General features: G+C 44.0%; 4 protein-coding genes across 6 annotated transcripts; all 4 read right to left on the reverse strand.

Moving 5' to 3' along the window:
* Nucleotides 1-40: 40 nt before the first annotated feature.
* Nucleotides 41-9,195, reverse strand: LOC1278278 (zinc finger protein 91). The gene is made up of 11 exons (XM_061656644.1): nucleotides 8,987-9,195; nucleotides 8,003-8,920; nucleotides 7,769-7,920; nucleotides 7,467-7,699; nucleotides 5,890-6,446; nucleotides 5,639-5,790; nucleotides 5,427-5,565; nucleotides 4,265-4,456; nucleotides 3,410-4,186; nucleotides 687-838; nucleotides 41-615 (listed from the first exon to the last, which is right to left on the reverse strand). Exons 1-11 carry the CDS (start codon nucleotides 9,119-9,121, stop codon nucleotides 378-380), a joined length of 3,645 nt encoding a protein of 1,214 aa, XP_061512628.1. The 5' UTR covers nucleotides 9,122-9,195; the 3' UTR covers nucleotides 41-377.
* LOC133392874 (zinc finger protein 32-like) lies at nucleotides 4,977-7,230 on the reverse strand. 3 transcript variants are annotated; one of them, XM_061655223.1, is made up of 4 exons: nucleotides 6,762-7,230; nucleotides 5,890-6,684; nucleotides 5,639-5,790; nucleotides 4,977-5,591 (listed from the first exon to the last, which is right to left on the reverse strand). In XM_061655223.1, exons 1-4 carry the CDS (start codon nucleotides 6,897-6,899, stop codon nucleotides 5,555-5,557), a joined length of 1,122 nt encoding a protein of 373 aa, XP_061511207.1. In that variant the 5' UTR covers nucleotides 6,900-7,230; the 3' UTR covers nucleotides 4,977-5,554. The 3 variants fall into 3 exon arrangements, with proteins under 3 accessions (XP_061511207.1, XP_061511206.1, XP_061511205.1); XM_061655222.1 differs by having other exon boundaries at nucleotides 4,977-5,565; nucleotides 6,762-7,207; XM_061655221.1 differs by lacking the exon at nucleotides 6,762-7,230 and having other exon boundaries at nucleotides 4,977-5,565; nucleotides 5,890-6,692.
* An 866-nt stretch (nucleotides 9,196-10,061) lies between the features above and the next one.
* LOC133392875 (zinc finger protein 62 homolog) lies at nucleotides 10,062-11,859 on the reverse strand. The gene is made up of 4 exons (XM_061655224.1): nucleotides 11,650-11,859; nucleotides 10,793-11,578; nucleotides 10,570-10,721; nucleotides 10,062-10,492 (listed from the first exon to the last, which is right to left on the reverse strand). The coding sequence occupies exons 1-4, from the start codon at nucleotides 11,785-11,787 to the stop codon at nucleotides 10,264-10,266; spliced, it is 1,305 nt and encodes a 434-aa protein (XP_061511208.1). The 5' UTR covers nucleotides 11,788-11,859; the 3' UTR covers nucleotides 10,062-10,263.
* A 1,116-nt stretch (nucleotides 11,860-12,975) lies between these two features.
* Nucleotides 12,976-15,499, reverse strand: LOC133393531 (zinc finger protein 449-like). The gene is made up of 4 exons (XM_061658780.1): nucleotides 15,311-15,499; nucleotides 14,394-15,239; nucleotides 14,170-14,321; nucleotides 12,976-13,946 (listed from the first exon to the last, which is right to left on the reverse strand). Exons 1-4 carry the CDS (start codon nucleotides 15,446-15,448, stop codon nucleotides 13,700-13,702), a joined length of 1,383 nt encoding a protein of 460 aa, XP_061514764.1. The 5' UTR covers nucleotides 15,449-15,499; the 3' UTR covers nucleotides 12,976-13,699.
* Nucleotides 15,500-15,791: the final 292 nt, after the last annotated feature.

The following is a 15,791-nucleotide window of genomic DNA, read 5'->3' on the forward strand; positions in this document are numbered from 1 at the left end:
CACAACAAAAATAATTTGTTTGTTGTGAAATTCAATGTTGTTGCTTTATGTAGTCGATATTTTTATTCAAATCTCCTTATTAGTTATCCTATTAAAATTACTCTCATGGTCTTGGTCTAATATGGCGGAAGAATTGGCGCGTGGTTTTGCATTCCTGCTGATGGAGACATCGGGAAAGTGATATAGTACTGAAGCCTTGAATTAAAAATATCACATTCAATCTATTCTCATCGTTCAACAAAAGTTGATGTGTTTTACCATAATCTCCTTTAAAAATTACTGGCCGCCGAGAACATTGGACAGGGTATAGCTGCATCCTTCTACCACTCTTTCCCTGCTTGTGTCGTTTCTTCCTGCTCTTTTCTGCCTAAATGAATCTAATTATTTTTTGTTTCGCTTTCGGCCACCTGCTTCTTGTGCTCTTTTTTCATATGCATATTGAGCAGCGATTTGTATCGATAGGTTTTGTTACAGTACTCACACGTGAACACGACACCCTGGTGGATCAGCTCGTGTGCCCGGTGCGCGTTCGGGCTCTTGAAACGCTTCGGACAGTAGCGACACGCAAACGGTTGCTCGTTCGAGTGCACTCGGCCATGTTTCTTCAATCCGTAGCTACAAAACAAGAACAGAAAAAGACGATCATTAGCAACGTTCCCCACAATATTAGTAAAATTCATTCTCACCTATCCTCAAACATCATGCCGCAGATTGTGCATTCGCAGTTGCTCGCCACATTGTGCTTGCGATTGTTGTGGTCCCGCAAGCTTCCCGGATGGCGAAATTTCAGATCGCAAAGCTTGCATTCGTACCAATCGCCAATATTATGTGCAGCTCGCTTACAGAACGGAATATAAAAAATAAAAAAAAAATCAGTTGGATTATCAAAGTAATCATTGATCTAACCTTGATATAGAATTAGTTTATAATATAAAGAGGTCCGTTGTTTCTGGCTACGCGATTGCTAGATCTACAATACCCCCTCTCAATCACAAACTCCGATCTTGTTCAACAGTTTCAAGCCATGCCTTGAAGAAAAACTAGCTACTGATTACCAATCGCCTACAACAACTGGTTCTTGATAATTATCAAACGGCTACCTTGTTCGTCATTTGATCGACTACAAAGACGGTTGTGTTGATTTTTTCATTGTTCCTCTCCAACGTGGTACTTCGTCCTGCTTCAGCTGAACAGGCGCACGATTGACCAGCGCTGACCCAGAAGTATCTTGGTCTGGCACGCGTAGCGATTGAACAGCTAATAGTTCAAATGCTGCGAGGTGTTCCTGCCAGTTCTTCCACAACTGGTGTAGTGTTGTAGGCTACATCTAATTCAGATTCATGTTTCTGAATTAATCTTAGAAATGATTCAATGAATATAAATCTTCATTTTCAAAGATTCATAATCTCAAAGATTTATCAATTTCCAAAGATGCATGGATCTCCAATGATTCATGGATCTCCAAAGATGCGTGGATCTCCAATGATTCATGGATCACCAAAGATTCATGAATCTCGAAAGATTAATATATCTTGAAAGATTCACGAATCTCTAGGGATTCATGAAATTCGCGGAATTCATAAAACTCCAATGATTCATAGAACTTGAGCTTTTCATTGTTCTTCTTCATGGCGTAACAACCTACGTGGTCATACCAGTCTTTAGAGGCTTTCGGGACATCTTGGCATATAACACGCAGCCGGATAATTTGTTTTGCTACGGGGAGACGGTCGATGGTAGGGGGGACGGTTGAACCCACGACGGGCATGTCGTTAGTTAAGATCGCGCCAATTCAATATTTCGAAAGATTCATGATCCTCTGGAAATATATGATTTTTATTGAATTTATGAATCTTATAGATTCACGAATCTTCGAATCCTTGGTGTTACATGAATCCTTAGAGATTCTTTAAGAGATTCATAAATCTTTGAAGATTCGATTCGAGATTCGAATCATTCATCACCGAAGATTCATATAAAAGAACTTTGGCGAAAGATTCATGTAACCCAACACTGATCTGGTGCAGCTCCTCCCAGTCGTTCTCCAGTGCATTCAAATGCTCGCACAAGATCATGTACTGCAGGTTTCTAGACGTCAGATTCTCGTCGAAGTCCATCATCTTCTTGTTGTCCTGCGTAAAATTGTCGATCTTCTATCGGATGCTGTGCTGCTTATTAAGGAACTTATCCGCTACTTGCTGTTTGTGTCTTGGTCAGCCACGACTGCACTACGTAGCAAGTGAACGATTCCGCCAAGAAGTTCTCTCTGACGTGTTGTTCAATAGGAGTCTCCTTCCTGTCGGCATTGATATACTTTTGATTATATATTAACGGTACGATCAACTTCTCTTTATCACGAGCAAAAACGATATATAACGCACACCAATCTGTCTGTCAAAGAAATTATAGTGACTTTGGTCCTTAAGGACTCTTTCGTCACATAACGCACACCAATGTCAACGTTCTCACGCACATAATTGGTGACCAAACCTCCTTGATGCGACCAAGATAACGATGCTGGTCAGAACGCTTCACTTCCGCTATGAGAATGCGCTCATGAGAATACCACGGTTGCTCATGCCACTAACGACACCGGTTTTCTTGGCCAAGAGGGACTCTCCCTCAAGAGGATTCTTTGGTACGTCAATGTACACTGGTTGATTTAAAGTTTCCACGCCCTGGGTCTAGCAACCGGGTCTTCATTAACCCATAAGTTAATTGAGATTCGGGAAGCTTTTCCAATGCAGTCATCAGGGGTTCTTAGGACTCCGGAAGGGTTAAGCTAAATACAGAGCAGACATCGCTTTCATCTTGCTTCAATCCAGCTACTCGAAGCTGCCGAACCAGATCCTCAAATTGTTGAAGGTGCGCAATCTGATTTCGTGTAACTATCTGCCTTTCCGAGGACTTCTCGGCGAATGTATGTTCAAGAACGTTCCACATTTCTTTCACCGTGGTCTACTCTTGTATACATTCCAAGTACTCATTCGAGATGAAACTCACCAGCAACGATGGCGTCCATTTCCTCGAATATGGCCACTTCACTAGCCTCTGCTGGAACAGCCTACCTACGAGGCTTTCAATTACTCTTCGACCCTAAACTTCTAGGTGTCGTAGCCTGTTCAGAAAAATGCGAGATTCCATGAACCGCCACTTCTTTCTGCTTGTCTGGGCCCATAACCTAAAGACCTCCGTTCTTACTGAAAGTTGTATTACAACAATTGGTGCATGCTATTACAGACTACTGCGGTCTGCCTTTGCATTTTGTCAACTATGCGATTGCTAGATTAACAATATAATAAAATATTATTCCGATCCCATCGATCATCGAGTATAGTTGTGTTTTACCCAAAACTCCTTTATGTTCAGCGATGGAAGAGCGTGCTGACATTAATCCCAAATTGCTTACCATGTGGATCGTGTAGCTGGATTTGTGCGTAAAGCTCCTATCGCACAGCTCACAGGTCTTGGCCGTCTTCTTCAGATGTACCGCTTCCACGTGCACCTTCAATAACGAGCTGCGACTGAACGCCCCCGGACAGTATGTGCAGACGAACCTTCGCTCGTTAGTGTGCGATAGGAGGTGATGGTTCAAGTTGGCCACAAACTTACCACACACCGTGCACAGCTTCTTGGGCAGCTTGTTTTGATTTGGTCGCTTCTTATACACCCGTGGTTTTTTCATCGAACTATCCTGCTCTTTACCTACCGTCGCTCGTCGCACGTACGGTTTCCGTGGTTTCTTTGGTTTCACCGGAGGCTCAATCTCTTCCAGCTCCTCTGTGGAAAGTTCGGCTTCGGACGGTAATGGTGGTGTAGTGGCGGACCACCAGTCCAATCCCTCGTCACTGTTCTGCTGCTCCGTTGGTTCGACCATTTCAACATGCTCTTCCGGCTGTAGAAGTTCCTCGAGCCCAAAGGCCTCGATTGCTTCTTCATAACCATCATCCGAGGGTTTGGCGTAGCTAATCACGTACTCACTGTCACCGTCCATTCGAAAGTAGCTGTGTTCGAAAGTCGCGCTGGGTGGTTTAGCCTCCGAATCTCGCTCACTTGCGCACAGCGCTGAAAACAGTTCCCGGAAGCGCTCGTCATTGCTTAAGCAGAAGTATCGGTAGGCGGTAAATTTTTGCAGCTTATTGTGGCACGGTTCACAAATCACGTACGTCACGTGTTCCTCTTCCACCTTAACGAGCAAAAGGAAGAAAGTCCGTTAGAACGATGGGGAACATGAGAAGTAGAACCTCACCATCACCACACCTACCCGTACGCCGGTACATCGCTCAATATCATCGACGGTCAGTGTTGAATCGATGACCTGTGATGTTGGCAGTAGAATTGCTTCATTTTCCGATAAGCAGAGTCTACAAATTTTATCAATTACACGCACAAAACTGGCCATTTCTACGCGAGGACGGCAAACGTTCGTTTGTTTGTAAACATTTGTGAAGAGCCAACCAAGGTGTATGGATATTAGGAGGTGAAGTGCTTCAGAGCAAATTGACATTTCACGACTTGACATAACAATACTGGATGCTCCGGTATTAAAATCGGGGAGGGCTGGAGGGGGGTATAGAAAATTGTATGCGATTTGACATAACAATACTCAATGATGGCGCCCGGAAAACGCGCTAACAATTCACCTCCTTAATAAACACACCTTGGAGCCAACAATATTTCTGCTTGTCAAATTTTCGTTTTTGACAGCTTTGCATTCAATTTTTAAACGGTCCGTTATCATGGCATCGTTTATGGCAAATTAGTACACGGCAAAAATCATGTGTTTGTTGTGAACTTCAGTGTTGTTGCTTTAGGCTGTCAATATTTTTATACAAACCTCTTTAGTAGTTAACTTATTACACATTACTCTCATGTTCTTGGTCTATTATGGCGGAAGAATTCACACTTTTTGCATCCTTGCTGATCGAGAGATCGTAAAATGAAGCAAAACTGTTAAACAATCGCAATTAGTGAAATTTAGAAATATCACATTCCTTCTATTTTCATCTCTCAACAAGGGTAGATGTGTAATTCGTTTACGGACTACTGGCCGCCGAGGACCTAGTCCCTGGTACACCTGAACTCGTTATGCAGCCTCAGGGCTGATATACGCTTATCGCATCCAATGGTAGAGACCGTCCTGCTTAATGACTTCAAACCGCTATTCTCTTATTTGCAGGACAAGAAGCTGATGTCGCTCGAATATCCATGACAAATATGCAGAAGAGTTACGAGGTTCGCCAACCCCTACGTAGTTCATTATCCGTACCTTCAGTATGCCAAGGAGAGCTTCAGTTCCGTTAGAGTTTATTTCGCTTAAAAGGTTCCCCATCATCCTGCACATCCGGCTACAAACTATCTTTGGTTTTGTGCTTTCGCATATGAGCCGTAAGGTTTTGACTGTACCGGTACGTTTTCGCACAAACCGGACAGGGAAAGGTAACGCCCAAATGGGTAAGCTCGTGTTGCTTGTGCGCGTTGGGACTTTTGAACCGTTTCGGGCAGTGCTTGCACGCAAACATCTGCACCACGGAGTGCACCCTGCTGTGATTTTTCAGCCCAACTCTGCAATGTAAAATTCAGGGTAACAGCTTTGATCAATAATTGCATTTAAATATTCCACTCTTCCCCTACTCACTTGCTTTGAAACTCCATGCCACAGGTCGGGCACGAGCAGTTGGATTTTTCGTTGTGCTTGCGATTATTATGCTCCCGCAAGCCACCCGGGTGCCGAAACTGCATATCGCACAGTTTGCATTCGTACCATTTTCCGATGTTGTGCTGTGCCCGCTGCCAGGAAAAATGAAAAAAAATGTATCGATTATGTATGTACATGTATCGAATATCGATTAAAACAATAAAGGAAAGCTGATGCACAACAACGCTTACCATGTGTGCTTCGTAGCCGGTTCGTTGCGTAAAGCCGCGATTGCACACTTCACACGTTTTGACCACCTTCTTCAGGTGCACCGCTTCCACGTGCATCTTCAGGTACGTTTTGCGCCCATAAGCCATGGAACAATGGGGACAGACGTGCTTGCGCTCCTTCGTGTGCGATACTATATGGACCGGAAGGTCGTACACCAGCTTACCGCACATCGGGCACAGCTGCCGGCGGGAGTTCTTATCCTGGAGAGCATTCTTTTGGGTTCGCTCGTTCTCCTCATCGTTGTCCTCTATATCAGAAGCACTTCCGACGCTGTCCACCCCGCGTCCACAGTCCGTAACGGAAGCCTTTTCTTCATTTTCCTGTTCACTAGCTTCTCTGTCCGGGGATACGCTGCGATCTTGTGGATGCTCCCCGTAAGATTCATTGCCTTCCACGACGATGGCTAAATTATCCTCTTCGTCTGAATTATCTTGCCCCTTCAAGCTGCTGCAGTCCGATGAACTGTCGTCCTGCTCGAGATATTCCACCTTCGCTATCTTGCTCTGGAACGTTGGTCCTGCGTATGTTGCAATATACCCGATGTGGTCACCCATTGCAGGCCGTGTCTTGTCGTTACTGTCCATTTCCTGTAGCGACTGTTCTTCGTCCGATGGAACATTTGCAAATACCGCTGCAAACAGTTCTCGAAATCGGGCATCATTGGATAGGCAGAAGGTACGAAAGGTGGTAAAGAGTGTCAGTTTGCTGTGGCAATCTTCACAAACAGAATACGGAATGCTGTTTTCCTTCGCTATCTAGAAAACGGAAACAAAACGGTAACATAAAACCGGAAACCGGGTTCCAAGAGGGAAAAGCTACTGGTGCTACTTACCTTTACGCCACTGCATCGTTCGATATCGTCCACCGTTAAGGTAAGGTTGAGTATTTTACAGACCGGAACCAACACGCCTTCCCCTTCGCACAGACATAGCCGACAAACACAGCGAACTTCATCTAAAATTGATTCCATTTCGGACGACAACGGGCGAGCTAGGTTTTTGTGTTAGCTTCCTCGAATTGCTCCATCGAGGATTGATTGCTGCACTTTGTTTGTTTACATCTTTTGACAGCTCCAATTTGCTAAGCTGTGGTTCGACGAGCCTGCTGATCATGCATATGGAATAGTGATGGGAATGAAAGAAGCTTTCGTCGGAATCGATTCCGGAATGGCTACCTCGAATTCCCGCGTAAGTCGAACCTCTTGATTTCCAGCCTTAATACAGTGGAGCGTCGTTTATCAGGGCTCATCAGGAATCGACCTCGCCTGGATATGCGAGTAAAACGGATAATGAGCCATAGGATATATTTAACCACAAGTTCTTAATGTTTGTTAATTTGTCTTATATTTTGTCAAAAATAATCCAGTTTTTATTTACTTCATGATTTTCCAATGTGAATATTTGTCATGAATTATAGTGTTTTTGGCGCTCCACTGTAAATTTTAGATAAATGTACAAAACAAAATATTTTATTAAATTTAAGACAAAACAGGGACATTTGATCTATTTCCTATATTAATGTTTTACCACCAGTTATCGCTCATTTTCTTGCTGCTGCGTATTTGGCTGCGCGTTGTGTTTTTTCGAATGCAGCACCAGTTGCGACTTGTAGCGATAGGATTTTTCGCACACCGTGCACGAAAAAACAACACCCTTGTGGATCAGCTCGTGCGTTCGGCGTGCGTACGTGCTCTTGAAAGCCTTCGGACAGTGCCGGCACACAAACGGCTTCTCGTTGGAATGCACCCTGCTATGGTCCTTCAACCCTTTTCTGATGGGTGGAAGCAGAATCGGTTAGAAATGATGTACAGATTATTAATTTTCGCTTCAAATAACTTACTTGTCCTGGCACACGAATCCACAAACCGGACAGGTACAGTTGCTCTCCTCGTTGTGCTTGCGGTTCAGGTGGCCATTCAGTCCGCCACGGTGGCGAAATTTCTTCGAACATATTTTACACTCAAAATACTCTCCCAGATTGTGTTTGGCGCGCTGAAACGGTGAGAGGAAAAAAACGATGTAAGATTTCCCTGTGCGAATGGAAACAAAAATCGCATTGACTTGCAACACAAACCATGTGAGCGTTGTACGAGTCGACGTAGCTGAAACCGCGGTCACATTTTTCACACCTCCTTATCACCCGCTTGAGGTGTACGTTTTGCACGTGCGTTTTTAAATTCGCCTTGCGGCTCGATACGAACGGGCACCGGTCGCACGCGTACTTCTGTTCCTTCGTGTGCGTTATCATGTGGTCCCGCAGATAGCTAACCAGCTTCCCGCACAGCGTGCAAAGCTGCTGTTTGGGTCTGCTTCCTTTGGCACCCTTGGCTGTGCTTTCTTCAGCCGCCTTCGGTTCTTCCATCCACTCGTACTCACTCTCCTCTTCAGTGCTTTGGTGCGCAATCTGCGGTTCGTCTGTGGAGTGCTGTTGTTGGCTAGGTTCGCTGAGTTCTACTACTCCCTGTAAGCATGCATTTGATTCGATTACACACGCGTTGTCTTCCTGATGCTCCACTTCCTCCACCGTTGCTTCCTGCACCGGAGGCAACTCTGGCAAGAATGTTTCTTCACCGCTCTCTTGAGGGATGATTTCGACGTCGGCGTTCGTTTCGAGTACGATCTCTTCTATAATGTCAACATCAACATCAACTTTGGTGTCGTCAGCCGCATACAGCTCTACCAGCTCTTCATATTCTGGATCTATTTCTTCCGGCAGATCAACTGGTGCAGCGCTTTCCTCTTCCGGTACGCTTTCCTCTTCCGGTGGATTTTCATACGTCTCCACACAGTAGCTATGGTCAACGGTGTCCGCTTTCAAACACTCCTCCGGGCCCGTTTCTTCGTCCCAGACCAGCTTCTCGAATATCATCGGATACAGGCGACGAAATCGCACATCGTTGTTCATGCAGCAGCTTCGATACGCGGTAAACTTTTGCACCTTGTTGTGGCATTCGATGCAAACCGCGTAGAAAATGTTCGACTCGTCAAATAGCTGTAGTAAAACACAACAAAACGAGCGATTATGCGATAGCTAAAATGGAAGGAGCCAGCCGCAAACCTGAACACCGGTGCACCGCTCCACATCTTCGCTGGTTAGTCCTGAATCTAGGATATTCGTGGCGGGAAACAGTACCTCGTCGTCGTTTAGACAAAGTCGACAAATGTTGCTGATATTGCGTAAAATTATCGCCATCTCGATGCGACGGAATCAAAATCCTGTTTGCAGTGGAGATGGTTTGTTTATCAACAATATTCAAAATCGCACTTAAAAAAATCGTAGCAATTTGACAGTTGGGCGATTTAGCCACGTTTACACGTGCTATTCGCAAGGAGTCATTATTTGAATAACTATTCTGGATTATTTAAAAAATTATTGATTATGAAGAACTTAAGTAAAATATCGCGGCACCGGGAAAATTCGTTTGGCTGGCGGAATTAGTCCAACGAATCTGACACTTTTAGCACGTGTCTGTCTCGGGGTTGGATTTGTTTACCGGACCTTACAGGGTTTCAAGTTACTTTCGATCGTGCAAATCATTATTCACCGCCTCCACGATGTTTTTCAACAGCTATCAAATGGTATATTAGCTTCAAAATGAAATTCAGTTCCAACACATGATTGTCAACACATAACAAAGCACTGTCTGGCTCAATCCAGCTTGAGTCGTGTTGAAAATCATGTTGAAGATATTGAAAATTATGATGATGGAAATGAAATATCAGATTGATGTGGATTAACATCTTGCACGTGATGAATAACAATGTTTACATTCGTAGCTGACTTTAAAAACGCTGTACCAGCTTGAGACGTGTTGAAAATCATGTGGAAGAACTGTAACATTATTGTGATGCAAATACAGTCCGATCTCACTGGTTGAACTTCAACTGAAAGCGTTCAACTGAAAAGCATGCCAACTAAAAAGCGTTCAACTAGTGAATTGACTGTACAACATCAAGTGATAACTGTTGAAAAACAACTCACAATCGATGAAAAATGTTGTAGACATTGAAAATTGACACGAAAACCCCTGTATTTCATGGGCCAAGCATAAACGCTATCATCCGCTTCGTTTGGTGGATAACAATTTTGAGTTGAAAAGAAAATTGAACAAAAAAGCATAACTTTGCTTTCATTTTCACTTTCATTATTGGCGTTTGTTTATTGATAAAACGGTTTGTCTTGGCATTTTGCATTACGGGCGTTACGTGGAAAATACTTCAGCGCATTTCAGAGTTTTGTCAAACATTTAACAATATTCCACTAAAATAAAAATTCACATCCTTTCTATTATTCACATGGAGTCATACCACTCCGGAAAAACAAAACCTCTGGAGTTAATTTTCCGCACTCTCCTCCTGCTTGATGTGACATTTTTTCACGTGCATATTGAGCAACGATTTGTACGTGTACGTTTTATCGCACATCGTGCACGGAAATACAACGCCCTTGTGGATCAGCTCGTGCGTTCTGTGCGCGTTTGGACTCTTGAAGCGCTTCGGGCAGAACTGGCAGGCAAAGGGTTTCTCGTCCGAATGTACCCTACCATGAGCGCGTAACCCTCTCCTGTAAGAGAAAAAGAAGCAACAGGGGGTCAGCTAAAAGGTGTTAAAAAGTGAGTAGAATAGGCTGAGCTCTTATACTTGTCCTGAAACTTCATGCCACAAATGTCACAGGAGCAGTTGGTTTGATCGTTGTGCTTGCGATTGTTGTGACCCCGCAATCCGCCTTTATGGCGAAATTTAATGTTGCATATGGTACATTCAAACGATTCTCCGTAGTTGTGCTTCGATCGCTGGAAAAAAAGAAGAAGCGAAAAACAAACGTTAACACCACGGACGGACAGGCATTGACTGCAACACTTACCATATGAGCCTCATACGATTCGATATAGCTGAAGCCTTTGTCGCACATTTCGCAGCTCTTTATGATGCGCTTCTTGTGCACGGCGTCCACGTGCAGCTTGAGGTACGATTTGCGGCTGCACGTCATCGGGCAGTGCTGGCAGGAAAACTTCGGTTCCTTCGTATGGGACAGCATGTGGTCTGCCATGGAGTGCACCAGTTTGCCACACAGCGGGCACAGCTGCTTGGCCGGTACATGCTTTTTGCTGTCCTGCTCCTGGCTGTCCCGTGTGGCGTGTTTGTCTTTGGCAGCGGGCGATGCTGTAACCCTTCGCCGTTGCTTCCGTTGCTGCTCGCTTTGGTGGGTGGATGGCAGGGTATTGTTTGTCTCGAATGGATCAGGCGTCAACTTATCGCTCAAAAGTACCTGCTCAAGACCCAGATCCTCATCATCTATGGCGATATTATCCGTACCCTCTAGGGCAGTAGCATCTTCTATCCTTTGTTCGCCCTGTTCAATTTCTTGAACTTTCTGCTTACTATCGAACGCTTGATCGTTACAATCGTCGATAGGACTGTAACGTTTGCTGGCTTCGCGTTGATCAGCGGTCAATTCCTCCTTTATGAGGGCTTTGAGCGATGAACTAGTCCGATCCGGGTCGCTCAAATCGTCCGAAAGAGTTACCGCAAACCATTTCCTAAACCGAACATCATTGCTTGTGCAGAAAGCACGATAGGCGATGAACTTCCTTAACTTGTTATTACAATCGATGCACACGACGTACGGCAAGCGTTCCTGTTCGCAGATCTACAAAACAAAAAGGACAAGCTCGGACCAAGTGCGCCTAAACAAATGGGGCATCATACCCCCGTACGTACCCGCACACCGGTAAATCGCTCGATATCGTCCACGGTCAGCGTGGAGTCGATCAGTTTCGCTGCGGGAAACAGAATAACTTCGTCCTCGGTCAAGCAAAGTCGGCAAACTTTATTTATTTCTCGTGTAATTAGCGCCATTTCGCACCGCAAAGCTGGACGCTGCTGTTTGTATACATTGAACTTTGTTTGGATGATTGACAGAGCGCAGTTTCCGAAACTGATCGTTTAGCTGTCAAAGTGTAAAGCGTTGCTCGACCTATACCCCTACATGCTACGAGTCTCCAAGGTTTGGTGAAATAGGATCAAATAAGGAAGATAAAATAATTAAATAAAATAACAATATTCAATGTTGCTGGCGATGGGTGTAGCAAACAACAATTTGATAATCTTTATGCGAATTGCTGCAAGTGATATCATATCAACACTATCACGCACAAAACAGTGTGATTGTTCTCGGAGGTACGGCCTGGGTCGGAATCAAACCGCATCCGATCCTGCATCCCAAGTGCCACCAATCCACTAAAAGATCACTAAACGGGTTCTAAACGGCTCAAGCTCTCTACCTATACGGAATATAGAAAGACTTCGTTTAGCAGACGGTAAACGACTAATGCATTTTAAAAATACAGTAGAACGTCGATTTTCCGTGGACGGATTAACCGGCAGGCGGCTTAACCGTGCGCATGAATTTGACAGTTGGTCTGTCGTGGCGAACGTAGAAAAAGTTGAACCGGTTAGCAAAAACATTTTTTGTGCAGCAATCTAGTGTCTAGTGATACTATTTGACTGCATTTTTGATAAAAGACAATTGTTAAATCTATTGTTATTAATTCAAAAAATATTTTACTGGAGATTAATCGATTATTTTAATGTGATTTTCGATTAAAACCAGTGAATTTTAAAAATTTTATATGAATTTGACATTTCTTAGACCATTATCCATGGAAAACGATTAACCGGCATCCGCCTGGTCCCGAGCTGCCCGGATAATCGACGTTCTACTGTAGAAGAAAGCTGATGGCGCCATCTGTTGGTGGTCAGTCACAAAGTAGAGCTTTTCTCTTCCCTCTGTACTGTTGTATGGTTTCACATTGAAGTTATGCACATATACAAAGCGTATATTGTATAATTGCTGTATTAACAGTACCCACTCCATATACGATTGTATTTTTTGGACCGAAAAAAGAACCAACGGTAAACTGTGGCGTAAACAAGATGGAATGGTTAGAGAAATATGTCATTTCTGCAAATCGTTGTATCTCGAGAGGTTCGTAGCCGAGGGTCTCATGTACAATGAATCCTGGATAATGAAGGGGGTTCAATAGATTGGGAAATTTAAAGCACATGAAATTTTATTTCTTATACAGTACTTAATTTTAGTACGTAAATATACTTTCTTTTTATACTATAGTATACTTAACACTTTATACTATATTCCTAGTTCATACATTTAATTTTATTTCTTCCACACATTTGGTTCATATCCTTCATATCTTCAACCTGTCTAAACCTATCTAAACCTGTCAAAATTGGAAAAATAAACAAAATATGTGAAAACAGGTAAAGTTCGTTATTTTTACTAAACATAATTTGAGGGTAAGTTTAAGATTCTCTCTCATTCCCGTCTCTCTATTATGAATGTTCCGAGCATTGTTCCTATGCTAGCTTATCCAGTTTACTCTTTTGTTAGAGCCTCTCTTATCCAGGATTGACTTCTCGCTTATAACCCTCTGGTACGCAACATTAATTGAAGTGTTATGGGTAAAGTAGTAAATCACGAATCGCTAGTCCATTAGATGGGTGATATAAAACCAATTTCAAAAGTAGTGTAGCCAAAATAGAAACTAATGCTATTAGATTTAAAAACTACATACCAAAGTTATACATCCCGTTAATCCCCAGCCCCCCCCCCCCCCTTCTCCTCTATGAACATATTTAACATCGCATGGACATTACAAAGCAAAGTTTATACATCAACTCACGTGAAAGAATCGCCTATCATTTACATACAGAGTGCTATGGGACTAATAGCGTAGTTTGTCTTACTTTTTCAGTTAGACTCATTTTCCAATTTCAATTTGTCAGTTTTACCCTCGTCATGACATTTTTTCATGTGCACGTATAGCAGCGATTGATGCTTATAGCTTTTTCCGCACATCGTACAGGAAAATGTTACACCTTGGTGGAGATTTTCGTGGTTTTTCAGCGTTTTAGCAGTTTTGTACATCTTTGGACAATAGCGGCAGCCAAACGGTCGCTCGTCCGAGTGCACTATGCTGTGCGCTCGTAATCCTTTCCTAAAAAAAAGGAAAATAAAAGACAAAAAATGTGTTCAAATGGCCTCTCGTGCTGTGGTACTCGTAGATAAGCTTTGTCGGGTCGACTGATTTCTAATTCTAAAGGTCTTCTAATTCCACTATGGATAATCCAGTCATCTTACCGATAGTTTTACCCATAAGTGACTAAGACAAAACTAGACCAGAAAGAAATAAATATGCAATGAAAGTATACGACACTTACTTGTCGAGAAATTTCATGCCACAAGTTGGGCACTCACAGTTGCTTTCATCGTTGTGCTTGCGATTGTTGTGACCCCGCAATCCGCCTTTATGGCGAAATTTAATGTTGCATATGGTACATTCAAATGGTTCACCGAAGCCGTGTTTGGCGCGCTGAAAAAAAAATGTAAGCCACATAATGAGGACAGCCGCACCCAAAACTCCACAAATGCCACCAATACTTACCATGTGCGCTTCGTGCGACTCCACGTAAGTAAAGCCTTTGCCGCATATTTCACAGCTCTTTACAATCTTTTTCAGGTGGACGGCTTGCATGTGCAGCCGCAGCGATCCTTTCCGACCGCAGGTCTTGGGGCAGTACTTGCAGCGGTATTTTTTCTCCCCCGTGTGACTCAACATGTGGTCTTTTAGCGAGAGTATTAATTTGCCGCACAGCGGGCAAAGGGTTTTCTTTTGTGGATTCTTCTTCTTGCCCGTTTCCTCACTGGCGGTGGCAGTTACTGTTTGATGGTCCGCTGGTATCGCTGGTGCGGAAGTTTCGTTTGGCGTTGTTGGCTGCCGTTCGTACGGTTCGTACGGTACGGATGCCTCGCCCGGATCATCGCTGGTAACGAAATCATCTATCGATGTTTGGCTCCCTTCTGTTTTCATGTCCTCGGAAAATTCTTCAGCATCTTCATCATCATCATCAACATCGAAGTCAACAACATCTTCTGTGAGTACTTCCATGTCTTCATACATTTCTTGAACGATGTATTTGACCGCCTGGTCGTCAATTTCTTCTTCCTTGATGACTACAATGTTGTTGTCGAAAAATGTTGCCTCATCGAACTCATTCGCCGAATCGTTACACTGGTCAGTTTCGCGCGCCGCACCGTTGAATGCTTGCGCTGCAGCATTCAATTTCAGTGGATGAGTGTCGTCTCGCGAACAATCTTTATCGGCCACTGTAAACCACTTTCTAAACGTCTCATCATTGCTGATGCAGGAGGCCTTAAAGGCTTTGATGTGCCGTAGTTTGTTGTTACAATCGACACACAACACGCAGCGCATGCTTTCCTGTTCCACGATCTGCAATGGATGTGTGAGAGAAGCTCATGGGAGGAAGTTCAGCACCAACGGTGCCTACTACTGGCACTTACCCGTACACCGGCTACTCGTTCCACATCGTCCAGGGTCAGCTGGGAGTCGATGAATTTGGTCGCAGGAAAGAGAATATTCTCGTCCCGGCACAGGCAAAGCCGACAGACTTCATTTATTTCGCGTGGAATTGCCGCCATAGCGCACCGCAAAGCTGAGGTGTTTGTTTGTAAACATTGAATCCTGTTTGGATGAATGACAGTTCAGTGTTGCGTCGCGGATGAAAGGTCTGAACTGATCGTTTATCTGTCATGTTCACGGCTTCGCTCGCTTCCCCATTTGATTGCAGGCCGTTGTCCGGTAGTGGTGTGCTCTTTGGAGCGCATCCACGATTCCGATGCGGCTCCGGCCAAATCGGAACCGGTAGTTCCGTCCGGAGTCGTACAGAATTATCTGGAGTCATTTAGAGTCATCTAGAGTCATCCGCGGTCATCTGGAGTCATCTGGGATCGTCTGGAGTTAGCCGGAGTCGTCCGAAGTCGT

Source organism: Anopheles gambiae, chromosome 3 (genome assembly GCF_943734735.2).
Source record: "Anopheles gambiae chromosome 3, idAnoGambNW_F1_1, whole genome shotgun sequence".
In the NCBI taxonomy this organism is placed as follows: domain Eukaryota; kingdom Metazoa; phylum Arthropoda; class Insecta; order Diptera; family Culicidae; genus Anopheles; species Anopheles gambiae.

Bases quoted from the DNA above. Each gene is read 5' to 3' on its own strand.
- LOC133392874 (XM_061655222.1), bottom strand. From the start codon at position 6,899: ATGGAATCAATTTTAGATGAAGTTCGCTGTGTTTGTCGGCTATGTCTG. The intron at 6,685-6,761 runs GTAAGTAGCACC...TCCGTTTTCTAG, and splicing joins AACGATGCAGTGGCGTAAAG to ATAGCGAAGGAAAACAGCAT. The intron at 5,791-5,889 runs GTAAGCGTTGTT...TTTTCCTGGCAG, and splicing joins CCGGCTACGAAGCACACATG to CGGGCACAGCACAACATCGG.
- LOC1278278 (XM_061656644.1), bottom strand. From the start codon at position 9,121: ATGGCGATAATTTTACGCAATATCAGCAACATTTGTCGACTTTGTCTA. The intron at 6,447-7,466 runs GATAACTGGTGG...CAACATACGCAG, and splicing joins GCAGCAGCAAGAAAATGAGC to GACCAACGTTCCAGAGCAAG. The intron at 839-3,409 runs GTAAGCAATTTG...CCGTTCTGTAAG, and splicing joins CCAGCTACACGATCCACATG to CGAGCTGCACATAATATTGG.
- LOC133392875 (XM_061655224.1), bottom strand. From the start codon at position 11,787: ATGGCGCTAATTACACGAGAAATAAATAAAGTTTGCCGACTTTGCTTG. The intron at 11,579-11,649 runs GTACGTACGGGG...TTTGTTTTGTAG, and splicing joins AGCGATTTACCGGTGTGCGG to ATCTGCGAACAGGAACGCTT. The intron at 10,722-10,792 runs GTAAGTGTTGCA...CTTTTTTTCCAG, and splicing joins AATCGTATGAGGCTCATATG to CGATCGAAGCACAACTACGG.
- LOC133393531 (XM_061658780.1), bottom strand. From the start codon at position 15,448: ATGGCGGCAATTCCACGCGAAATAAATGAAGTCTGTCGGCTTTGCCTG. The intron at 15,240-15,310 runs GTAAGTGCCAGT...CATCCATTGCAG, and splicing joins AACGAGTAGCCGGTGTACGG to ATCGTGGAACAGGAAAGCAT. The intron at 14,322-14,393 runs GTAAGTATTGGT...TTTTTTTTTCAG, and splicing joins AGTCGCACGAAGCGCACATG to CGCGCCAAACACGGCTTCGG.